This window comes from Lepidothrix coronata, unplaced genomic scaffold (genome assembly GCF_001604755.1).
Source record: "Lepidothrix coronata isolate B3197 unplaced genomic scaffold, Lepidothrix_coronata-1.0 Scaffold8, whole genome shotgun sequence".
In the NCBI taxonomy this organism is placed as follows: domain Eukaryota; kingdom Metazoa; phylum Chordata; class Aves; order Passeriformes; family Pipridae; genus Lepidothrix; species Lepidothrix coronata.
In genome coordinates, this window is record NW_016690188.1 from 7339029 (window position 1) to 7366368 (window position 27340).

General features: G+C 35.6%; 1 protein-coding gene across 1 annotated transcript in view; it reads left to right on the forward strand.

The window, feature by feature from the left end:
• Window positions 1-27340, forward strand: part of ADGRA1 (adhesion G protein-coupled receptor A1) — a 263876-nt gene that overhangs the window by 25517 nt on the left and 211019 nt on the right. The window contains exon 2 of the mRNA XM_017804122.1: window positions 14499-14570. Coding sequence (XP_017659611.1) covers window positions 14499-14570 — 72 coding nt within the window. The remainder of the gene's footprint in view (window positions 1-14498; window positions 14571-27340) is intronic.

A 27340-nucleotide genomic window follows, 5' to 3' on the forward strand; every position in this document is an offset into this window, starting at 1 on the left:
TGAAAGGTATCACATCCCCTTTGTAGAAGTGATTAGTCTGATAAAGGAAACATTTCTGAGTGGTACCTCTCCAACATCTGTAACTCTGAAGTGATGGAAATTTACAAATAGAGTCTTTGTAGACAGAAATGTGAAAATAACATCTAGGAAGCATACGTTTCTATTTCTTTGTTAGAGAAATTTAAAGTCATGCTTTTATCTAGGATTGGATTATTCAGCAGCAGTTGTATAGCTTTTAGTTAAGAAGTGCTTCAGAGCTAACAGTCTGAATATTTTGCTGTGAGAAGAGCCCTCAGGGAGCCATAGACACTCAAAATGAAGCTGCTTGATGAGATTCCCAAATTCTTATTCTCCTTCTGACTTATTGCTACCTGAAGAAAGCTCAGGGTGAGTGTGAATGCCCTGTGGATGTGGGCTCAGTCATCAGCAGCTCCTGGCGTTTTCCCAGTCCTAGATACATGGAGGCTGTGTCGAGTCCTGCCATGCTGCTCGTGTGCTTGGTGAATCCTGACTTCTTTCCCTTCTCAAAAGTAGTTGACAATCCCAAAGGTTTGTTGTGAGCTCCAGAGGAAACAAATGGAGCATACTGCAGGGGTGACTGCTGCCGTGTCAGGCAAATTCTTATGTTTTGGGATTCCGAGGTCTGTTACAGTAGAGTACTTAGAGTTTCAGAGTTTGAGGGGGAGGAAGGAAGCATTGCAGAAGCTGTGACTCAGGGTATTTTTGGGGGAAAAAAAAAAGAGCTGTTTTTGTAAGAATTCCTCTGGTGTGCCTAGATGGCACACTTGGGCCACAGAGGTTTTTTTTGTCCTTTTTTTTTTATCCATGTTATCTGTGAACTTCTTGTTTTTAAAAAAATTGACAACCAGACTTCTCAGAGATGGAGATTTTAAAAAGTGCCAAATCCCTCAAATAGTCGTCATCTTGAAATAAGATGCATTTTATAGGTATAGAAACATTTTTGAAATTAATGGAAAAGCAAATCAGAGCATGACACAGTAGGTAATATTGCTGTAGGCAGACAACTGATGTGGATGTGTTAAACTTGGCTTCAGGTATATTGTTCTTATGGGAGTGTGTGCTTATCTTGCCATGAAATGCTTTAAGGTAATGTTCTATTATACTAGATAAATATTCAAATTGGTTAGACCAGAATCATACATAATTAAGACATTGAGCTATTCTTATTAGTCTATACTGAATATAATTGGTTTTACTCAGGAGCAATTAGTTTATGATTGCTTGTCTTATGGGAAGGATTTGGAATGAGAATGTTTCTTTTTAGTGTAAAAGTGCCTAATTTAAAGATTACAATGGAAAGATACATTTGAAGTATAGGTTGGTGCTTGTGTTCCAGTCTTGAAAGAGTTTATTTTTGGAAATTAAATTCGTGCTTCTACCTAATGTTTAATACACAAAGCTTTCAGAAAGCTTGGAAAAAAAGGACTTCTGATAACTTTTAACTATGCTGTGGCACTTGTTGAGGCTAATTTGTGGCATCAGTGTCTATTTTTCTGTAAATGCCTTTCTGATGTTCTATAAGAACTTGGAGTCTGATGGAAGGTCAGTAAACAAATTTTAGGGAAAGGGGCCTAACAAGCAAGGAATACCAAAATTAGCTAAATTCAATAGAGGAAACACAGGAGAAATAGATATTTAAATGAAGCTTGAAGGAAAATTATCATATTTACTCTCTCTTTGGTCATTGTAATAACATAGAGGGGAAAACTGATCAAAACAGCACTGAAATATTCAGGTTTAATGTTACAAACCTTATTTGATAATCCAGAGAGTGCATGTTACAGACCTTTTTTTGTTATCATCTGGCTGGCACTTGGCACCCTTTAGTATATGTTACATGGTTTCAATCTAAATTCAGTAATGGGACCAATTATTTGTACTAGCTACTTGCTGTCTTAAATGCTATACATTAGTTATGTCCTGTGCTAACAGAGTAAGCACAAAATGAGGATCTGATAAGTGTCACTTGTGCATATGAACAGTAAAGAAATAACAGCTATGTGTGTTGCCTGTATTACAGTTATAAATGAGAAAATAGCATTTTAATGGAAAAAAAACAGATGACTACCCATGCTGATTTTGGCTGTTACTAGAATTGTCTGTTGTGCTCTGTACTTTCTTGTACTTTCTTGTACTTTCTTGTACTTTCTTGTACTTTCTTGTCTTTTGTGGGTAATGCATCATCCATACTGGTACACACCACTGTCCATTACTCTAACAACGGCTTACCCAAAGAGTGAATGTCTAAGCTATTTATTTTAGGCATTATTTAAGGACATGATCTTTTTTTGTCGTTCTAGTTCAAACAGGCCCTGCTGCTTTCCTAAAGAACGAAAGTTGTGTATCACTTGTGGACCAGTTTAGTAAATAGCTCATTAATTGTATGCGCATCAGAAAAAACAATCTTTAACTTACTTTAGTGCTCATAGCTATATTCTCTGACCCTGCTTTTGTTTCTTTTGTGCATTTTATTTCTTCTGTTCTTTCTGAAGACTGTCTCTGTTTTTAAAAAATAGATAAGTGCAGCTGGTCTAACTTATCCTTTCATGTAATTTCAGGCATCCCTGAAAGGTGTTATGACTCTTATTATTTATTCAAGGATCTGAAGACACTTCTGAAAAAAACAATAAATTATTCTGTCATCGTTATTTTAGGAAAACTTTTAAAACCACTAAAAGAAATGAATTGGGAAACCACTAGGAATAACCAAGTTTCATTTAGTGTAGCTGTGATTGCTTCAGGACATGATTCCCTGCAAAGGCTTTGGAATTGCTTGTGAATATTGCTGCCAGAGTTTATTATTTTAAAAGCAATGCATTCATCTACAGTTATTGTACAGCTAAATGTTTGCGGAGCCGTTTGGCAGAAATGCACACCGTGAGGTAAAGCTGAATATTTGCAATCAAGTATCAAACAAAAGGTGGTTGAATGAGCTGAACATTGACTAATGTGAAAGAAACAGACACAAAGCCAGGTTGGGAAAAAGTTATTTGTGTAATGGAAATGGAATCAAATGTTAGATGTCTTTGTATTATTTATACCAGTGTTTTGAACAGTTGTGCTGAAAGCTTTATTTCAAAGATTGTGGCTATAGCTAAAATGGAAAGAACATCAAATATTGAACAACACAGCCTTGGTAAGACAATTTTAAGTACCTGAGCTGATAGATAGCATGTGAGACTGAGATTAAAAAAAGACAAATCACAAGTGAGACTGTCTTTGACCACTTTAGCTTGGAAGCTGAGAGGTAGATGGACTGAGACGATTGCTGTGTTACATTCATTACACGGGGTGAAAACTGCCTTCGCAAACGTCTTAGGAGAATCTTGTCTTTTAGCCCATTTTCTTAAGGTAACCACATTCCCCTTCAGGAGTGCAAAATCTCTTTGAGACATAAAACACGAGGACATGGCTTAGGCTTAAAATTAGTACCTTTAGCTAAGTACATGGAGTTTTCTATGTCTAATAGTTAATTCTGTGTACTGATGTGGCACACCTTATTATAATTTCAAATTGGAAATAAAAAGATGGCTGAAAGTTTAGTTATTTCTAGAAGAAATCAGTAAATGTTTTTTCTGTATATATATTCAGTAAAATTATATTAACATAGAGAATTTTTGAAGTAAACACTTTAATAATATTAATTAGTGCTGGAAACAATGGATATTCTATAAAGGTTATCTACAATAAATGTTATTTCCCAATGGTTTTCCAATTTGACTTAGGTGGGCAGTATAGAACTGGGATTTGTTATGACAGAGGTTGTTTTTATGCTCTCACTTGTGACATACGGATCCTGAAAGAAACTATTTCAAAGGAAGGCATTGTCACAGATGTAAAACACATTCAGCCTGTAGGCTACAAATTGGAGACTTTGATGTATAACCCCTAGTACAAATATTCTTGGTCCAGTTAGGTACCCATGTTGGGTAAAGCAGGAGATTCAGGAAAAGCTCAAGGTCTGCATCCTCATGTTTAGGGTTCCTCAGTCTGACACTTGTGACAATTCTTTTGCCATAAATGTCTGATCTCTGCAGTAGGTATAGAGTAGAGTACTTATGTGCTGTCTGAATTAAAATTTTTAAGGGATTGTTCCATCTGTTGAAGTCCACTTTGGAAATAGTGCTCAAGGCCAAAGTAATCCACAATGGCTAATGTCTCAGTTACAAAAAGAGTGTCATCATTTTACCACTCTGAGCAGTTCTGTCATCAAACTGTGTCTGCTTTGGGCAGGAGGTGGGACCAGATGACCTCTGGAGGTCCTTCCCAATCTGGGTGATTTGTAGATATAAATTATCTGTGATCCTGCATTTTCTGCCTCAACTGCATGCTAACTCAAATCTGTTTTTTAAACCATTTTTCAACCTTAAAGCACCAGCAAAAAGAACTGTGAACTGGTATAATGGACTGTATGCATCTTGTGGGGTTCACTTTCCTACCAACTGTTTAAAATTTTGGGCTCTCACTCTGCCAGAGTATGTATCGGTAGTTGTCTGAAGTACTTTAGAAAAATTTCTTTGTCACTCCCTATTAGCAGCTAAAACTCTGTTCTCTCAGTCTTTGAAACCAGATGGAAAACTAATGCAGTCCTACTGGTTGAGGCAAAATAGAACAAACAATTTAGATTTCATAACCTAGCTCTTTAAAATATATCCTTATGAGAAAAGACTTTCTTTTCAAATTCAGCTAGGAATTACTTAATGTTATCAGACCAGTCTTTTTTTCAGGATTTCAGTTTTCATATATATTACTCAAAGGATCCAGAATGAGTTCTGTATTTTATTGAATTACCAGAAGATACACATCATCATTTTAAAAAAATACAACTGCAGATAGCTCTTTCACAAAACACAATTACAGTCCCAGCAGAACCTATGAGTTAGGCTATAACCATTATAAAACCAAATCAGTTTGGGGGAAAATAAAAATAATTACTCCAACGGAAACATCTCAGTATTTTTCTGTTGTAGTAACTGAGATACACGAGCATTTTGAAGACAATTCTGAGCATAGTTTTCAGAAATAATATGGAAACTTTATAGTGCTATTTTAGAAATATGTGCATGATTAGCAAAACTGGGGAAAGCAAAATGGGTGTTTCAGGGTTTAAAAGAAGAGCAGTTGGCTGAATAAGAGTAGTGCTGAAAAGATCTTATGAAGGAAATAAAAGGTAATATAAGAACTGTAATAAACAAGGAATGGTGACTCAGGAAATATTACTCCTTTTCCAAAATGACTTAGAAGTTATATTAAAATCCAAATTAGGAAAGGTGAGTTATTTCTTATTAAAATTTTAATTAAGTTTTAATAATTTATTTGGCAATCTTGTTAAAATTCCTAAACATAAGAATTCAAAATTCTTAAACATAAGAATTCAAAACTTTTTGTAGAATAAAGCCTCCTGACTGTATTGTAAGTAATGCAAATAATGGGTTTGACCCACCTGCGAGAGCTGCAAGGCATTTTGGGGTGCTGGTGATTATTTGGCTGAGCAGTAGAGTATAAACCCAGGATAGAGGAAGGGTTATGCTGACCTTGCCATGAATCACAGTGGCAAATCACTGCAGTAACCGTTTCGAAGTGGGGAAGCTAAATAAACTTCTTAAGCCCAGTGAAGTGAGTGTAAAAATTCATGTCCTATAGGATAAAAATGTTTCTCAGCTCTTGTCTGTCTAATTGGTGCCGAGCATGCTGAAGTGCTCAGATTGTTCTCTCAGCTGCTCTGCTCTTCCTGGTGTTTGCACCATTGCTGTTTGTGAATTGTATAGAAGTGTGAATGAGAAACCAGCAAACTTAAGAATGTAATCTCCACACAGTATCAACTGAGTTGAATGAAAAGCGCATCTAAAGCTAATGCTCCCATAAACAATCACTTCATTAAATCAATTTGCATATTACACAGTCTTACTCAGTGGGAAAGAACTTTGTATTTTTTTCATATTCTGTATCAGTCTCATTTTTCCCACTAAAAATGGATTTTAAATATATATTCATTGAATGATGTGCAGTGAGTCAAAGGCAAAGCCAAGGCATGCAGACCCATGCTGTCACCAGTTGCCTACATATGCTTTTAGAAATGGTGTTTTATTGCAAGTTCAGACATAAGGATTTCCTTTTCATTGTAGAGGGAGCTTTGAACAATTCCTCTCTTTCTCCAAAGAAAATGCTGACAATAGAATCTTTGATCTTCAAAAACTAATGCACATGATGAATTTAATGCATGTAAATAGTTTTGCTAGACTCAGTAGGACCCATTACAGAAAGTTAAACACACATAACTGTCTCTACCATGCACATGGTAGGTATAGTGACGTAGTCCAAAAGTTAAATTAGATAAAATTATCTCTTCAAAAGAAAATGCTGTCTTATCAAAAGATCATGTGTTTGTGTTTTTTAAAATTACATTTGAAAAAGTTGTCTGCACTCAAGTTCAAAACTTATAAAAGTAGGATTTATGCAGACAGTTTAATGATGTTCTGAGTATGTGTACATGTTGTAATAAAATAGTAATGATTCATCACATTTTTATATACTCACATTCTATGTTCAGTTCAATATTATGTGATTTTAGGAAATAGCACTGCATAATTCTGGTCTACGTACTATTTATATTGTCAAGCCTTTTTCTGCAATCATCCACTAATGACATAAGTTTTCCAGCTACTGACTTTATTGAATACAATTGATTAAACCTGAGCATAGAATCCTGTATGGCACTGGCTGTTCACTGATCTATAGAAATAACCTTTAGACCTTAAAGTTCTTGTATAAAAAGTTTTAATAGGATCATCTAGTTCAGAAATTTGCTGGTGCTTGACAAAAGTCATAAAATAGACAAGTACATTTCTTTTCTGAAGTACTTACAGTCCTATTAGTAATGCTTTGATTCCTATTGCTTCTTGCCCTGTTCAGTTAATTAATATCATCCTGTAGTGAAGTGGGCTTGTTTCAAAAGCTGGAAACTCTTTAACTCCCCCACTGTTAGAAATCATATTGAAATTTCTATTTGAAAGTGACCTTGCTGCTTCCTTTTGTTAATACATTAATACCACTAAACCAGTATTAGGGAGAGAATGAGTTGTGTGTCCTGCTAGTGATGATAATATTTTGTTTTACTGTTTGAATTGTGATGTTGCTTACACAAAAAGGCTCTTGAATATGATTTTACTTAATTAAATCAGTTGGTGAGATAATTAATGCAAGAACTTTCTGGCTGTGGTATTTTGAATGTGACCTAGCAGTCTCTCATATCACCCAAGAGGACTATTGATGAAAAGCCACCAGTATGAACAACAAAGCCACAAAAATAAGAATTTTACCTTATACTTTGAATTACTGAAAGTGGGGCTGTTGAACAGTGATTTTCCACAAAAGCAGTATTGTGTTTCCATAATATGAGTGGTCAGCTACAGTTACTCCTACATTCCATTAAACGTATGACAGGCTATTAGCATTTCTTTGCACTTTTGGAAGTGCATTTAAATAAATAATTACCTAAATGGAAATTTCTTGATGCTTATGCTTTCAGTGCTTCTTTTGCTATCATCACATAGTTTCGAGATCTGGAAATAGCAGTTCTGCTGGTACCGTGCTAGTTAGAAGGATAATTAGTGTGCTGTTATTGCCTTTTTGGCTATAGCTGTTTGTAGTTTTTTGCCACATGAACTTGCTAACTACCACAGAAGGCAATTTTTGAATATTTTTGAATATTTTTGTTTTCACTAATGCTTAGCATTGGTTATGTTGCAAGTGAATGGGTTTAACAAAAGCTGGTATATATTAAAGATGATAATAAAACCAGCTGGACTTGGAGGTGATGAGAGACTAGGTTTTATTGCTTCCTATGGGATTTTTGTCTGATTCCTTTTAAGAATGCTGACCATACACTTTGTTTAGTTTGAAAAGACAATGGGCCACAATCCCCTTCAGGAAGAGAGGTGTCCCTTTAAAGCATTATATGCATCTTTAGTATTCTGATAACTTATCTTTATGCTTTTTAAAATTTTGATATTTGCAAAGTCAGACAGAGAAGCAGGCACTCTGAATTACTGTACAAAAATACTGATATATAATAAATTGATAAATACTTCTCATATCTTTACAAGTTTTTCCTCCTTTCTGTTTGGGTATCAAGCTATGTAGATGTCCACCACACTCCATTCATCTCGTGAGCTGTCAGTACTGTTTTCAGTCCTTTTTCTCTTTTCACTTGTTCAATCAGTTTTGTTATTGTTCTATGACTTCTCTCTCAGTTTATCTGTATAGTTCTAATATTAATCTCTTGAAGTCCTAGGGTGTAGCTCAGCTGTGGTTTTCAGTTTGGAGTGGGAAAAGTGCTGGTACTACCTGTACTTTATGATAGCTCCATGTTTCTACATGTGTGGCACAAAAAGAAGGAATCCTTTTTTTCTTTTCTACTCCTGCTATGTTTGTGGTTCAAGCTACTTCTTAATTTGTTCCTGTGGTGCAGCTCTCAATGAATTATGGATGTTGTGGGAATAAATAATGTTCTGGTTTACTGAGAAGGGTTTTGAAACCTTAAAGGAAAGGTTTAAAAAAAGTTTAAGTTTTAATAAAACTTAGTTTTTCATTTTACACTGTAGCATTACAATATAAATGATTCTGGTCTTATTCTGATAGCATAAAGAAATTAAATACATTTTTCCTTGCCATTGTGTCCAAGGATTTCACAGGATGTCTAGTCACACTCCCTATGTATCTAACCATATGTAAAGAGAACAAATGACTTAAACTGCAGTATGTCAGTTATTGTCAGGCTTCCATGAGAAATTATTAGCTACTATTCCTACTTAAATTGGTATTTTAAAATAAAAGATATTCCGATTTGCCTGCTCTTAAGTTAGTATGTAAGAGAAACTGCAGAACTTGAAACAATTTCTGAACACAGGCCCAACACAGTGGTCCCAGATATACAGTCTTAGTGGACCAAGCTTTCTATCTTTTGTCAAATTGTCTTGGTTCTGTCTAACACACCTTTTTACTTGAGAAGTGGAAAACCAAATAGGAATTAAGAGGAAATGCACAGCAGGGGCAGGTGTGGTTTGTTTTCTGGTTGTTGTTTCCTGTAGCACTTCAGTGTCCCTTTAGCTGGGTTCAGTGAGTAGGGCTTAAAGGAAGGATTTTGGAGGGATTAATTTTCTAGGCATGGTCTATTAGCTAGACACAGGACTGGGTCATGTCTGGTCTGTACCAGCTCCTGGGCTTCTCAGCAGAAAATCAAGTGAAAGTTGACATTTTACTGGTTTTTTCATGACGTTTGGCTGGGTTTTTTTTTCTTGTGGTTTTTGTGTATTTTCCCCTGTGAGTTTTATCAGAGGAAATACATATTTTCAGTAATGGATCACACTTCCTTCTATTTTCACTATGCATTTGGGAATCTAAATGCCTTGGATTTGGTTATCTGAGCTGTGCTTTCTCTGTGGATGCACTGCTGTGTGAGCTCACAGGCTTTAGGCTTTACTGGTGGATGCAGCACCATCCTGCTGAAGAAGCTTCAGCTGTGAAATTTGTTTACTCTAATATCAAGTGAACCCAAGTCCATTGACTTTGGAGGCATGATAAAAAGATTCCTTCTGTCTGCTTGAGGGGTTGTAGGAAGTTGAAGTGTGTTTGCGTTATGATTGAGAACTTTTTATTTGATACTTTTAAAATCCTACAGTAAATTCTCTTATGCTGGGCCTGTTTTATGCTTGAATGACACTTTGTTGCACCAGGACTACATAATTTTGTACTCTGAATGGTATCACCCAAAAATCATAGCATCAGTTTAAGCAAACTCTGATTTGTGGCTTGTTTAATTCAAATGGAAGAAAGAAAATTAGAGATATTACTTTTATCCTTTTAGAACAATTTATTCTTTTAAGTATGTCTGTGCTGCTACAGAAAGAGGTCCAGGAGAGTGTGGAAGCAATGGCTCACTTACTGCCCATGCTTCTCCGCTGGCATGATTTTGGTCCTTGTGTTTATGTGAGGTTTGTTGGTTTGTTCCCAGCGCAGGATGGATGAAATAGTGTGCAGCCTGTGTTGCAGCACATCGGAGTTGTGCATTTGTGTCACAAAACCACACGCATGGATTACTTGCTTTAGGATGTCAGTGCATGTCAGGAGAGGGTGTTTGAATGATATCCCTTCAGAGCATGCAGGAATAGTGCTGGAAGGCTCCACAGGGCCAGGAAAGGACAAACCTACTGTAGAGTTAATATCTTCTGAATAGCCTCCCTGGGGTAAAATGTCCCCCTGAGTGTTTTGGGAGAAGGAGCAGCAGAGACATAAGATTTAAAGGGTCAACTGAAGTGAGCAAATGGTTCATAATATGTCTGATCAGCAGAGTGATTCTGACTCGTGAATTACTCCCCAGCACTGTTTTAGTTGTATCCCATGAGAGCTGGGGCTGAAAGGACCTTGATTTGAATTTTCAGTTACTTGGGGTTGATATATTAATATATTGTGCAATGACAGTTTGCAAACTGAACTTTAAAATAAATACTTATTAGAAAGCTTCTCTGGGAAACTTTTTTCTTAACAAAAACAGACAAACAAACAAACAAACTAAAACAAAACAAAAAACCTCACAACCAAAACAAAGCCCCCAAACAAACAGAAAAAAAACCCACAAAAAATCCAACCCCAAAACAACCCCAAAAAACCTTTAGGTGGGTTTTGGGTTTGGAAGGTAGCTTCACTGAAATAAAGGGTGTTCATTTTCTTAGAATTTCTTCTGCCAGAATAAAATATCGAAAATGTGAGATTCTTAGCACATGGGTAGAAATTGATAATTGTTTAAACCAGCTGCCTAGTTGCAATGTGTAGTGAGATTCATTACTGTGATTCACTAGCACATCAGAAGACAAACAAACAAACAAAAAACAACCAAGTGAAAATGCTATAGATAAATAAAATGTGAGAACTGCTTAATCATATTGGGTGCATAGCAGTAGTTAATTTTTAAAATCCAGCCTATATTTAAACTTTTATTAAAATGAGTCATTTTCTATTACATCTGAAAGTTATAATTTTGTCATAAGCTATCCAAAATCAAATATGTGAATAGCACCTTTTTAATGTGTTTATTCACCAAACCTTTGGATCAGAAAATAAAGGGGTGCTCTTCACTGCAAAATTTCTGCATGTCTTTATTTAGAAACACCTTTCTAAGCAGGTGACTGTATTCAAGGGAAAAGAGATGTTCATTCTGTTACTTGTCTGAAGAAATAATGTACAAAATTATTCATTGTAGTTTCAACATCTGTAAGAGCCACAATTTGTACTGGCATTGATTACTTGAAAAGATTTTTCATCATCTCTAGTTAAATCTCATTTCTGAGTTAGTATACTGAACATTGTAACCAAAACTTTCCTCTCTTCTATCCTCATTCCCACAGCAAATGTCCTCAGAAGAGAAGAATGTTATGAGTTGCATCAAAAATTTACTAAGCGATGCATTAGTCTATGACAAATAACGTGATTTATGTTTGTCAGAGAGGTTATTCGTTGTATTCACAGAATTGACCTTCAGTGCAAACCAGATCCTTCTTGATAACAGCCTGTTGCAAGTTCTTGCACATCTCTAAAGCTAATTAAAAGCAGGTGGATTCTTCCTATGTAGCAGTACCAACCAGCTGAATAAAATGTACATAATTTGTATTGTTACAGAGGATGTTCTTTTCCCTACGGACCTTATTGGAATGCTAGGATTCTCTAAAGCTGTGATTGTGAACAGAAAAAGAATTGTATTTTAACTATGATACCCATATTACTTTGTTTATAAAACCTGAATTTTAGTTGGCACTGTAGAGAATAGGAGACCCTGAAGGAAACCTAATTTTTGAAACCTAATCTCTGTGAAAGTCTCTGTGAAGGTCTAGTGTAAATATCTGAAAGTTTTCATTTAGAAACTGAAATCTACATAGCTAACTTTTGTTTTATTTTGGGGGTTTTTTTTGTTGTTTTTGTTTTGTTTTGTTTTAATTTTGTGGTGTCATATTTTTCAAGACTCAGTTTGTCTTTCATAAAAATAAATGAGATAGCAGTATTGAAGAACATGAACTGTGTTTACTAATTTTTGAACTGTGTTCCATTTATGAACTAAATGTTCTGCTTAATTTTGTGATTTATTACTAGTTTGATAGTTTTCTTGAATTTCTAGGAGTTTGTTTCCTGTGGGTTAATGATACTGATTTCAGTCTACACATGTACGGCTGCATGGAGGGAGACACAGAGTAGGAGACCAGCTGACTTGTGCTGCATTTTGATGGAGTTGCCAGCAAAGTTCAGACTGCCATCTTTTGCTGAGCAGAATGAATAGAGGACTGGAAAAACAAATTGGCACCATGAAAATTTTTCAAAGACAGAACTAGTTGTATCTAAGCCAGATGAGAGTTCTGAAGTGCATGTATCTTTTCAAATCAGTCTATGCAGAGTGGTCCAAATATAATATTTGTATCTAATGTCATTGTAACAGAGACCAAAGATAGTCTCTCTGTAACACAGCACATTAAGAAAAATGACTCAGTATGAAGTGGAATTTATGATGATAGTCTTTCCAAGCCTAGCGAATTTTAATTTTGAGTCTTCATTTTTTCTTGACTGACTCAAGTTCTGTGCAGCCTCAAAAGAGATGATAAATTGAAAAACCAGAATAAAGTAATAGAATATTGAGAATAAAACAATGGAACATTTCATGTATTTACATTTTCTCGTTTAGGTGTTTTAAATTTTAAACCAGTCATGTCACTCCTGAAACGTATTCCTGTGATGGTAAAAAAGAGTTGGTAGCTGAGAAAAATATTTATTGCCATACCTATGATTTTTAATCTGAGAAGTAGAAGGAGGATCTTGTGAGATATGGAGTTTCTTAGTTGATGGAAATAGACTGTGTGTATATTGGAGCATATTTAAGTTTTGTTGTTAACATAGGCTTCTGTGTGCTTTCAGATGCATGGCTGTGTTGATCATGATTGATCCTGAACTGCTACTTGTGGGTTATACTGTCCAGTTCTGGGTGAGGAGAAATGTTGCTGCACAGATTAGCAACATAGTGTGATAACACACAGGTCAGGCCTGAGCTCCTCTGTTCTCCATGTGGATGGCCCACAAGGTCACATCAAAACACATATTTATATATGAATTTTAGAAATAACTTGCAAAAAATCTCTAATCTTACTAACATTGCAGTATTTTAACTTTCCTACGTCAATAATTATTTTCTCTTTCCCTGTGAGTCAGTGTTACATGTTGTTACGTTTGCACCTAGACTTGAGATTTTATGTATTAGATATAAACTGGGGTAAAAGCACTTACTGTTCATATACAGTGGGAAATGCTAACAGTGAGACAAGTTAAGATAGTCTTGTTTAACAGATTGTTTTAAAACTTTACAAAAAAATAAAAGATTGATTGCAAAGGTCTCAACTTTGCTAGTTAAGAGCATAAAATTTCTTTTGAAATTTTTTTTGTCTACTTTCTATCTTACTGCAAGCTGTGTATCTTATTTTGAAATGTAATTTTGTGCACTAGAGAAGTATAATATATTGTAAATGTTACATTAAAATACTCATTTCTCAAGCAGTTGGAATTAGATTTTTTCAGAGACAAATGTTTCTTCTGCACATTACATCATTAGGTCTGTTTAAAAAACATTTTCTCAAGCTTCTAAAATGAATTGCATTTCTTTTGAATATTGAAAGATTTTTAAATAACATCTTCAGAACCAATGCACGTTTGCATTGTATTGCTTCTGAAATAGGTGGGAATATATAGTGGCGGAAAATTACTAAACTAGGAAGAACCACTTGTGAAATCAACAGTAGTTTAACATAAGGGGAGGAATAGACAACTTTTCAGTGGCCTGGATGCAGGGCCAGTTTGCATGTGTATGTGATGATGGGGGTGCTTGATGGGCCAGGCATAGCTTAATTGCTGAATTTCTACTATGCAGAGGTTGCAACAGGAAAACACTTTTGGACTTGTCTGTTTTTGTTTGTCTCTCCTATAGAAAATCAAATGCTTCTCTGTGTATGTCAGCCACTGATGGTATGATTTCTTGTACCTCCCTGCTACCTCACTGCAAAGTGACTTTATTGTCCACTAACCTTGAACAATTTTTAACATGTCTTTTGCTTTATCAGCCTTTTTGCAGACTGGGAAGCCCAAGTACCTTTGTGGTAATTTATAATCTGCTAGTGAATTGTGGGCATTTAGCAGTGTTAGAATTTTCAAGATGGAAGTCAAAATTAATTTGTTGACATATTTCTTGACTGTACTTTTATTTAATAAAGAAGAAATTATGCACTTTGGGAAATGGTGATCCTTATTTACTGCTGTGATGGGAAAATGCAAATGAAACAGTGAATTTTGTGAGTAGTATTTTACAGAGCAGTCACTTACTATAATTACATGTTTTAAATCAGTGGAATTATCATGTTGTATTAACCACATTATGTCCTGACTTCTTGTAGGATTCTGAGTAACAACAAGATCTTGTGGTTGAAGAATGGCTCTTTCTTCGGGCTGAGATCCTTGGAGAGACTGTGAGTAACTGATCGGCCTCATTCCACCTTCAATTAAAAAGTCTTTGTACTTTAAATATAGAAACAACATCAGATAATGACGTTGAGATGTTCTGAACTGTATTGCACAGTAGAGTTTCTAGGCAGTCATCAGGTTACGAAACAGCCTAAGAATGAGTGCATGGGGATGGACGTGGAAAATACAGGAAAGCACTGCCATCAATTTGGAACTAAAATAAACATCCAGTCAAGGGCTTGTACTACACTGTGTACACTATCACGGTGAAGACTGGTATATGTAATGGTAACACTAATATACCTGACATGTAGTTTGAGTTATTTAACTCGTTGGTCTCCAGTCTTCCATTTTAATTCATACTAATTTTATTTTTTTTCTGTATTTTAATTATAATCTCAAGAAATTAGACAGTTCTTATCACTGAAGCAGATGATGATACTGATAAATCTCCATGACTGTGTATTTCTAGCCAGTATTTGAAGGAGGGAGGAGGAGCTCAGGAGCAGCTAATGAGTTAGGAAGAAAACATATGGAAACTTAAATAGAAATGAATAAGCAGTAACACCTATACTATAATAACACTACTTTTGGTATATATAGGTCACTCATTTGAGAATAATCATGTGACCAAGCCTAAAAGGCTACTTTTTATATCTATAGGCAGCTTGTGTTGCCAGTGCATCTAAAATGAGTAATTATGTCATGCCTATCTTACAGTATCTCCTGCAGCTCAAGCTAAATAATTTTTACACTGCTTAGTAAGAATACATTCATTATGTTGAGCTGTTGATATAGAGTAGTTGCTGCATTCATGAATGCGTGGATATATTCTGTGTTGTATGAGTATTTCCGTATGCAAAGAAATTACATATCAACTAATTGATTAGTTGATTGATTACACTGATTACATATCAACTAATATTGATTACATACCAACTAATATTTTTACTGTAGATGTGTGTGATGTGCACATTGTTTATAGTTGTGTAATAAGGTGGGTAAGTATACAATACTGAGATGTTTGGATATTCTAACTGTAATATCAAAATAAAAACTTGTTTCAAGGTCTGGAGCAATCCCTTAAACACCTTGAAGGGTTTGGATAAAGTCAGCCATCTGAACATTTGCATGAAGGAATGCTGCATTTTGTCTGCCTGTGGTTAAAAGTCAAATATTAAGATATTAAATGGAAGAGAATATTAAATTGTATGGAATGAAGAGTGGTGTATTATTTACTAACTGGTTTAATCTTAGGTGTAATAGTGATATGAGGTTTGTAAACAATTTGCAAGTATTTTAGACAAAATTATTTAGAACATAGGATAGAATTACAAATTTATTGCAAGAAGGGAAATTAGTAAATTAAGTTCTAATGTAATGTAAGTAAATCATTAGTGTTTAGAACTACAGGAAAACATTTCCTCTGGGGTTTCTTTTTAAGGTTTAATTTACATTGGGCAATGATACTCAGCATGCATTTTTAAGAACTTCAGTAGTTAACTAGTGAGAGGAAATACTTCAACCTGAAAAGGCATTTCAAACAGTACTGAGAACAGGGAAAAAACAGAAAAACTGTCTTAGGTGTATTGCCTCAAGTACCATCATGATCTAAACCTTTTTCATTTTCTTGTGCTGATTTTTCACAGTAAGTATCATCTCCTCTGTATATAATTCTGTTTGGCTGTGGTGTTACTACAAAATCCATAAGTGGTCCATGAATTGAAGACTAGAGTTCCAGTGGTGATATTCTCATCAAGTTCAGCCGCTGTTTCTGTTTCATAGAGGGTCACTCTGGCCCCATATGTTTTTTATCAATATCTGTGAAGTCTCTGTTTCAGCTGGAGGGTTGAGAACAGCTGTAATAGTCTACTAGGAGGTGAGTGTGAATGAACTACAGCTGGATGAGTGCTCTTAGCCCTTGGACAAAGGTTTCCCCAGTTTTGCCTTTTCCACAGAAGCTTATTCAGAGCAGTGCTTCAGGTGCTTAAAATAGAGAACTATGACAGCAGCTGCTGTCGACGTTCATGGCTCCTCAAAATGGACCAGGAACTTACATTCCCTGCCTGAAAGGGGAGGCAGAGAATCTTATGAAGCACAGTAGCAGGAAAATCCAGCTTCCTTTAAAATAATGTTAAGTTTACAAGATAAGGTGTTTAGGAACACTGGTGTGCTGGAGTTAAGAATTACTCATTTAATTTGGCTTTGCAGTCCTTGTGTTCCTGTTCAGAACAAAAAATGATGTGAATGCAATAGAGGCAAGAATCACGGAATCATGTAAGTCAGTAATTCTTTTATGGATACTATGAGATCATGAGCTAGAATAGTGTTAGCTTAAGTGGAAAATGAAATCATTGAATGTTAAACTAGAAAACTTCAGAGAACTGAAATTTCAGGTGGAACTGAATAACTTGTATATTCTGGCTCTTCCCTGTTCTGGAGTGCTTAAACCCTCTTTTTGACTAGAGTGAAAACTTTCCCCTTATTATTTTGTTCTTCAATGCATGTAACAACAGGAATTGAGTTACAGAAGTGTCAGTCTTCCCAGGTTCTGATGACTTCTCAACAGCATGTTGCACAAGCGAGAGACCTTGCTGAGAAGTTGTCTCAAACTGGGACTCCTCATTTTATGCAACTTTAATCAAGCAAATTAAGAAACATAAGTTATTTGCCCCTTGACTGTCCATTCTAAGAGTAAGGCAGAATTGATTTTTCTCACGCTAAAATTATTGTAGAATCCTAATATTATACATGAAATTATTTTTTAAAATATGATTGCACCTGATTTGTATTTGTTTCTGCAGACTTTTCAGAAAATTGCAATTTTTTCAACCATAGCATGAGAATTACAAGGTTTCCATTTCAGATTGTCTTACAACTGTATTGCTGCTGTAAACAAAAATCTGATAGTTTTTCAGGGGATACAACCAGCCAGCCGGGGAAAAGCATGTTTGGGGTACAGCTATTTCCCTTTTAATAATAGATCACAGTATCAAAGAATATTCTGAGTTGGAAGGGACACACAAGGATCATTGGGTTCAGCTCTTAAGTGAATGGCCTGTACAGGGATCGAACTCATGACTTTGGCATTATTAGCACCATGCTTTAACCAACTGAGCTAATGGATAATACTATATTTAATAATAATTTATTAATATCAAAAATGAATCCTGTAATGGTGTATGTAATAAAAACTATATAATAATATTCAAAATATATGTATGAAACATTAGTATTTTTATTGGGTAGTTTGTGAAACTGCTTTGAAAAACACTGTCCCACAAAAGGTGCATTTTCTGGTTTTTGTATGTATGTGAACAGTGAGTGATCTGTAGAGATGGCACTCTCTTTCCACGGTTCAGGTTTTCTGAAACTAGAAATTGCTGCCTTGTGCTGATTTGGAAAGATTGGCTCACAAATGTGTTACGGCATCTGGAGCATGATGTCCCTCTGTGCCTCTGAGCTTACACTGCAGTACTAACAAGAGACATTAAGAAGAGAATATTGTTACTTAAGTACCATGTGAGAATAAGAACTTTCTGTAAACTTAAGTATTATATGGTGTCCAGTTATGTAGCCCTTGATCTGGAATAAAATCAGAAGTGTAGGTAAGAATATAAATGAGCTTTTTAGAAGCAAGTGTGGTAAAGGAAGTGTTTATTAAAATATGAAGAGCTTTGTGGAATTTAACCAGAAGAGATCCACAGACCACAAATTCCATAAATAAGAATGCGCACCTTGAACTAATTTCTGGGATACACTCTGTGGATGTGGCTATCTTCACTTTCAGGAGGCTGAGAATTCAGTTTGGATCTGAAGCTCGGGGCAAAGACTTGACAGCTCGTAATAGTTTCAGTTTCAGTGCCTTCCCTATCTGCAGTCAGTGTGCTGTCTTCCCAGGAGATGCACTGATCTGAGCAGGACAGCATCACACACATTTAATAAGTTTTTCATATGCTCTAGGTACCATAAAAGAAAGGCAAATTGGGCTTTCAAAGCTCTGAAAGAGTGAGGTAGCCCTTTCAAGTAAGTCTGAGCAATCCAAAAGCTCTCATTTAGTTAAAATATTTGGAAGGGTATGAACAACTGAAAAATTGTCTATGTAATTTGATGGTATGGTTACTCTGTAGATTGGAACAATACATTAAATAGAAAAATCTGTGAATTAGTTTACTTTTCTAAAAAATTATTTTTATGTATTTGTTTTTTTTTTTAATTTATGGTCAGTGGAGTTAACCATTGCTATTACCCAAGGAATCTTAGGCTAGTGCAGATTGCCAGGTTACTAGCAGATGCCTTATCATGGCAGTATATGGTATGGATGCTGCTCCAAAGACATTGCTGTCTCCCGACAGTGTGCAGCAAAGCAATAGTATTAGAAACAACTGGGGCAAGTCTTTTTATGCTTGAGAATATTTGTCCAGCCGTAGTCCACGTGGTGCTTCTGGGGACAGAGACTGAGGTGGTTGGGCCAGGTGCTCCAGTTGTGCTGGACCCAAAGTCAAGATCCAGACTAGGAAATTAAATCTGTCACCCTCATGCTGACGTTAGCTGGCAACAAAACACTATGTATCTCAGCTATTATCTACACTACTAATTTTCTTACTTTGCAGAGTGGCACTGCATCGCAACTGCCTGGACAGCCCGAGTCCTGAGCTACTGCCCCATGTTAACTGTAGCTGGGGCAGCCTGTTGTGGCTTCTCTGCTTCCTGGGCTTCCTGGTGCTTAATAGGATTGGTTGTGTACTTGGTATTTTCTGAAGTGAATGTATGAAGTCTCTGTCTCTGTTTTATAACCAAATATACTTTTTCATTAAGTTTGTAGGAGCATAATTACCTCTGAGACTATTGCTCCTTTGTCCCAGTGACTGAAACTCTTTGATGGGTTCAGAAGCTATTGGGAGGGAACCAGCAAACAAAAATAAAGAAATGTACACAAACAGACCGTGATTGCATAAGCAGTGTTTTCTTGGGAAATCAGGCTGAAAGATCACTAAGCAAGATTACACGTGTTTTTCTCAGTTGACCCAGAAGAAAAGCATGCCATGTTATTAGTACTGCAGCAGTGACTGTTTTACAGAAACTTGCTTTGTTACATTTTCGCAATATTCCTAGAAATGTTTCTAGACAAAGAAAAATAATACCGAAATATCTGTAAGAATTTAGAATTGCACTTATTTTTTGTTTTTATTTTTTTAACTGTATAGTTCAGCCTTACTCAACCATGTCTCACTTAGGTTGTATGTTCTTTTATTAAGTGTTGCTGTAATGTAAAGTTACCAGCCATGTGTCAGTGCTGTGCAGCCACATGTTGTCCTCAGTTGCTATTAGACAAGTTTGCCTAAAAGCTACTTTCGGTAGATTTCAGTGTGACATTCTGCAACGGTATGTTGTGGTATGTGACTGAAGTAATAACACATTAACTTGAGGGATGAAAAGGGCTGGAAAGATAAGCACAGAAAATTAGACCATAGAAAAAACATGTCGTTATGCAGTTGGTATAAAAATAGGATATTTAGAAGTTCTTTAGCAAAACTCAGGTAGTGAAAGTGTAAAGTACATTTTTAAGCATGCAATTTACGTTCTCTAAATTGCTGGCCTCTTCATTTCTTTCCCTGCCCATACATTTGAAATGTGTGTGCACACACACACACACGAAGAAACAGATGTTCTTCCTAGGTACTGTGAAAGATTGGAAATATGCTGAAAGAAATTGTTAAACAATTTTACTTTCAACATGTGTATGACATCTTTGAAGTTAGAAACTTCATAAATTAGATTTAGAATTACGTGTTCTTTTTTGGATTCTTGTAAAAATAGAGAAATAGTGGTTATTATGAACTAATAATATTTCAAAATGACAGCCAGTGTCCAGCTGTACAACTATCCTTTTTTTTCCCCCTGAAGAGCTTGCAGCTAAGGAGTGTGCCCCTAACTTCATGCAAGCCCTTTTAACAGAAAATAGATTAATAATCTTGTGGACCTCAAATGCCATTTAGCTGTGTTTAGAGAAATGCTGTGATGTTACTCAGGGAAAGGCAATTGACAGATCTGTTTCTTAGAGTTGCTTGTTGTGTAAGTAGTTGTGGTATGAATAAAACTGTTTGGTTTAATCTAGTTTTTGTATTTGGAGAAATATGAAGAAAGGAAAATAAATGGAAATTAATTTCAAACATCTGAGGTTTTTCTCATCACTTCTTGTATTTCAAATCCTGCATGGATTTAGTAAATTCTCTAGATCTAGTTGATGATGATAACAAACAGGTTCTTTGTTTAAATTCACCTTAAATATTCTCAAAGAACAAAAGTACAGGTGCTGCAACCATTGTTTTTCCTTGTCTAGTAATATGTCTAGGAGTCCTGGGGAAATATAAGCAGTTTTCCATGTAAAATTTCTTATTGTCTTGGTCTGTTGTAATAGTTCACAAAAGACCTCATTACTGTTTGAAGTGGTTGATCATCTTCTGGTAGGTGAGGAAGGATGGGAATAGGTGGGGAATGATTTTTCTCCTGGAGCAAGGCTGTGCTTTGTGCACTTGCTCTGAACTAGACTGAAAACAATTCATGATCCTCTTGGCAGTCATTGAACTTTGAGTTACCCTTTTGGTTTCAGTGTTAGATGGAGAGACTATCTTTTTAATTATGATGAAATAGTGTTTACATGAGGGAGGACTGTTCCCTTTGTCGCTGCTTGATGTAGATGATGTAGATAGCAGTTTTTTAATCAATAGGTGTGTTTGCCTGCAATATAATTATATTATTGCCTGCAAAGGCAATTATAATAATTGAGCTTAAAAAGCAAAGTTCTGAAAATTAATGAATTACTGAATTTAAGGTACCTGTTCATTCAGAGATGTGTCTATTGCACATAATTGATTTGAAGGGTTGGAGGTACTCGGGAAATAAAGTGCTTTACAACTACAGGAAGGGAAAAAGCCCAAACAATGAACATAGCCAGTGTACAGATCAGAAAGAGATAAGAAAATACTTGTGCATATAATAATAATTTACCACCTAAAATTAGAATAGCTTTTTGTGAAATTAATAGTTTTTGAGGCTCATTCTGGAGCATGAAAGAATCAATTTCTACCAAGAAAATGAGTGTTAAGCTAGTAAACTGGGCTGTATTTTTCAGAGCTTAATACCCACATCTGCTTAGCCATTTCTTTTTTTCATTGGTAATAAATGCCATGGTCAGTTGCTGCAAGATATTTTTTCTGGGGCTTGTACCATATCCCTGAGTTAGAACCAGATTCCTTACTTATCCTGGAGCTCCTTCTGGATCTTCTGAGGCCAGTCTTTCTTTGTGGTGGCTGCAGCCCAGGGGTTTTGCCTCTCTTTGCTGCTTGGTCCACTGTAATTGTGATAATTTTGGTCATGTTACTCAATAATGCCAACATCACATTTATTCTGGTACAGACAGAAGATAGAGATGTTCACTTAAATAAATGTGTTCTTTAAATATCTAACTTCATGTATCTGTCGATGAAGTCGGTAACATTTATTTAAATTACTGAAAACTAATTAAATTTATGTTTAAAAGAAGTATTTTCTGATAAAATTAATTTAGTTCTCTAAAACATAATTTTTATAAAGTCATTTTAATATTTTAAAATTTTAATGGCATGGATTGGTGAGGCTGGTATGAGTCTGATACCAGACTGAAAGGAGGTATGAAAATGACCCTCATAGCACCTTCATAGCATCTTCAGTTCCTCGTTGTGAAGACTTTTTTTTTAGTATGAAATCCTCATTAACATTTACAGAATTTGATTATATCTTGTAAATCATGCAAAAATTACAAATTTATTTGTTGCAAATAAAATTTAATGTTACAATGAGAAGTTTCCTGTATCACTTACTTAGCTAGAATTATCTTATTATTTCTAACTTACTGTTGAACAAATTTGTTGCTTGACAGTATTTATTGATAGATTTCTTTTGTCATCATCTGATTCTGGAAAATGTTACATTTTAGGCATTGTAGTCAATTAAAATATAGCTCTTTAGTTTCTACATCTTTTACTTGAAAGTAATTAATCCTTCTTAATCATAAAGGCATTTGTGTAAATAGGGAATTTTATGCATGCTGTAGCGTAACAGTCACATAATATAATATTTACATGTTGATGTTAAACGAGAGAGTCTTTTGAAAGAAGAAAATCTATGAAAGAAGAGGGTTTTATTTGAGACAAATGATTTTTTTTAATTTTGTCATCAATTTTCTTTCAATTTTTGTCGCATCACTTGATCTTTCTCTACCTCTCTGTTTTTCATCTGTATTGTTTATCTAATATATCCAAATCTAGTAATACTGAGAGATCTCAGCATATCTAGAGAGAGAAAACATAAGAAAAAGTGCATTGGTGTTTGTGTAATACCAATTATTTTGCATTTCTACCATATGCAGAGTCATTTATATGCACTCCTAGCCTGACTGGAAAGCAGTCTTATTGGACACAAATGCATAACTGCAGATAGAGGATACTGATGCTCTGTTGATGTATTTTGTGCAGCTCCCCACATCATCAAAAATTCAGTTATTCACTAAGTTTAGTAGTAAGTGTAAACCTCAATTTTTGCAAACAGGTTCTACAGCAGAAAATTGTGCTCTATCAGAAAACATTTTAGCTTTGACTACAGCTATAGAAGTGGCTCTCACTAAGTCTCACACCAATCCAAGCATAGGGTAGGCTGAATAGCACAGAATGTGTATGACTTTTAGACAGGGAGGGAGATGACTCTCAACCTGTTGTCTTAGGTGACAAGGCTGTTTTAGTGACAGCACTGAGGCAGCTCTGGCACATCTTTGTGCCTGAGGCAATGCAGGGGATGTGGTTGTCATCCTGTTGTTATCTTCTTTACGGGCTCCGTTTTAATCCAGACATAAATTTTGTCTATTCTTCCAGTAATATAACCTGGTGTAATTGGATGTCACAGGGAAAAGTACAAAGAAGATGGATCCATATATAAAACACTTGTATTAACGTAATGTCATTAAAAATTGATAGAATGCTGCTAGCAAATAGGTCTACCTGTATAAATTTGTATTTTACTTTTTTTTTAATGGATGGAAGTCAGCTGTGGCTGTTCTGTTGGATGCTGGGTTTTTTTTCTGTGAAAAATATTAAATTAGAAATATGCCAAGCAAAAGTTAATGTAATTAACCAAATCCTGATCCTGCACTAGGCATTTGAGTTTGCAAAACTGATACTCTCCTGTCTATCATCACAACTGGTACACACAAGTATATTTTCTGGGTTCAGTGTTTTACATATAGAATGAGAGAGATCCATGGATGCCCTGACTAGTGTAGCTTGATGAAAATATCCATCTGGTTACATAAGTATCAAGAAGCAACAGCAGACCTAAGGAACCTTCAAAAATACCATGGAACAAAAAATTGGACTTGGAAAAACCACTATTGGTCCTCACTGTTGGTAAAGGAATGTGGGGTGAAATGCTTTTCAAAGTAAATATCATTCAGCTGCAGGCAGTGTTTTAATGAATTGCACAGAAGAAGGATATCTAATTTGAAGTCATTGCATGGAAATTTTGCAGAAAAACCAGAGAAGGAAAAACAGAGGCAGAATCAACGTCACAAGTCAAAATAGGCAAACTGAATTAAAAATAATTTTTTAGTTTTAATTTTGTGGTCCTTTATGGATCTCTTTATTCCATTCTTTGACTAACAATAAGTTACTTATTTAGTAATGCAAAAGGTAGGTATGTCCATTCTTTGACACATCCCTTCCAAAACCAAGTTGAAAAAAAAAACCCTCCTCAAAGTGTCTAATCCATCCAAACTCCAGAACCCATCATGTCCTAGTGTGCATTATCAAAAAGAGATTTAGCATTCTATCAGGAATTATTAAACTCTTGCTATTCTTAATATGCCTGTCAGATACAGAGGAGTTAGAAATTAAAAGGAAAATTACATTACCCTCTTTCTAATAGGCATATGTGCTATGAGTCCTACAACAATGAAGTAGCTATCAAAGCACAAAGTGTGTTTCCCATGGTTGTTTTTCTACCTTAAGCCTGTTTTTTGTTTGCCTCCTAAACTGCTACATTCATTTCTCTGCTTCTGTGGTGTTTTTTTTCCCTCTGATAGAAACAACATTGGCTACCAGGCCATGCCTTAGCTCTTAACTCAGTGCTTTATAATGAGATCCAAGACTTGGTCAGCGCTGCATTCCCTCGCAGGAGCAGCTCATTGGCATGACGGGCGTTTATGTCATTCTGAATGTACGGCTGAGATTACATTCCTCCAGTTCTGACATGAAACTATGGTTTCATCTTGGCCACGAAATTGCCAACTGCTGGCATGTATGCGGTACTTAAGATGTCAGAGGTTTGCCAGGCTGCATTGCTAGACTTTTGAGTGTAACTATTTGCATTTTTTTTCCCTGACAAAACCAATTTCTGTTGGAAATGCTAGCATAGCAAAGTAAAAATGGTCTGTGGAGGACACAGCAGTTTCAGGAGCATCTTTGTCATAGATACTAGTATTTAATTTTGACTGCTTTGTAGTCACAGAATCTTTTTGGATTGATAAAGCTGAACTATACAACTTAGGACTGATGCAACCTATGTACCTTTTCTATAAAGAAAGGCAGAGTGGTCGGAGAAGTAGGAAAAACAGAAATAGGGTTTAAGAGCAGTTTATATGAAGTCAGAGAGAAGCAGGCTGGGAAGCCAAGCTGATAAAAATTAGTGTTAGTTTGTCAGCAACTGTGCTAATCTTGTGAAGTGAACTGTGGTGTAAGTTGATAGCTGAATCCTTCTGTTCGGTATGTGGTTTTGATCCCTCAGGCTCAAAACATAGGCTATTGGTGGAATAATGTTTTTAAACTCCAGAAAATGCTATAATGTTACTTGTATTCAGATGCCATGTGGTCTTTACCATGTTTACTGTCAAAAAAACCAAAAACTTATGTGCCTCATCTGGTAGTATCCATACATAAAATTTGAGAGACCTCAAGTTCTGACTAGGAGCATCTCAACATTATGGTCTTGTTTGGTAAAAGTCAGTATTAGAAGAAAAGCTCCAAACTCCATCCTTCCCTCCCAGAGAGTTTTCTGGGCCCTCCTGATAACTTTCTTTTTTTTATGTCTCCATCTCTGACTTGATATTAATTGATATATATTTCTCATTTGCTTACTTATACAAAAAAACCTCACCCCTATGTATGTAAGTTAACGTCTGCCAGAAGTGCATGTCTCTAGACTAGCCTGTGAGACCTCTGATAAAAACATGCTATTACTGATTCATATCATGCTAGTCTATAAATGCTCCAAGAGTACCCAATAACCCTGGGAGTGTGCTGCCCTCAGAATTTCTGGGGTTGTCTGCAGAAAGCATGGCTTGTTCTCTGACACTTGCACTTCGCCAGTAATCTCCGAGAAGACAAAATAAAAAAATAGAATTGAATTGAAAGGAAATAGAAAGAAGTGCTATGTTTTATGCCAATTTAGTTTAAAGGAAAAAAAAAGTCCCCAAAATGAGTTGTCTGAAGTAGTTAGGAAAGCTGATGTAATATAACAGCTGTGGGCAGTTTTTCTCCCCACTTCTTAATATAGACAGAATTGATTAGTTGGGTGTAGTATAGTGCTGCGTGTGTCAAGTAGGTACAAAATGGTTGTTCTCACGAGAAAATTGCATGCAGACTTAGCACATGATAAGCTGTCTTGTGTTAACACAAATTGCCTCGTTCTTGAAATGGAAAGTGACTGGGAGAGCTATAGAGGATGTTTGTATAGTCTGAGCTATGCATATATTCTGTGAAAAAAAGAATTACAAAATTCCTCTATGTGCTACTTTAGAAAGTGTTTTGCTGAGGAGAATACAGAGAGAAAAACTGTGCTGGAACAAAATGTGTATTTTTATTTGCTTGTGAACTTGAAAGACTGGAATACATTTTTTTTTATGCAATGACAGTGAGCTTCATTTGGTAAAAATAAGCAGTTTAAGTTAAAAATAAGCCACTTGAGTTAGCATAATACAAGAAACTTGTTGAAGCATAAGTAAAATGTTTTTATCATGCTTTTATAACCCAGAAAACTGCCAAAGGGGCAACTTGAATCTCTTAAAGTCAATTAATCTCTTTCTATGAAAGAATATGAAAGATTCTTAACCAGGAAAAAGTATTTTAGCTGTAGGTGCCTGAAAAAGCCAAATTTATTAAAAAGCACACCCCCTTGGCCATAACTGTAACACTTTTGTTATGATGTTATAATTAATGGCCAATGAAAGAAAGTTTTACAGCTAATGGATGTACCCCAGACATATGGTGCATTTGTTACTTTGACGAAGTGGGTTTTTTCATTTTTTTATTTTCAATATTAACATTTGTTTGTTAATGCAAAGTAAGTTAATACTTTTTAGAAGACCTTAAAGACATGCTTTTCAGCTGAAAGAGTAGTTAAAAGTACATTGTGTTCAGAACAAAACAGTGTTTTCTGTACTGTGTCAGCAGCTAAGTTGAGAATTTGATGCTTTTTTCCGCTTTGTACCGTTAATTACTTTTAGGTATTTCTGAGAAGTGCAAGTGCCTCACAAGGGACAATTCTCCCATTTGAGTGAGGTTTAAATACTGTATTAAGCTTTCCTACTGTACAGAGTTATGTGAACTTACAAAAACATTTCAGTGTGTAAGACCAGAATGGGTAGCAACCAGACAGAATTTTCAGGAATAAAATAAAATTTGTTCAACTCTCCTTCTCAGCATATACACCATAAACGAGCCACTCCACTAATTGCTTTCCAGCACTC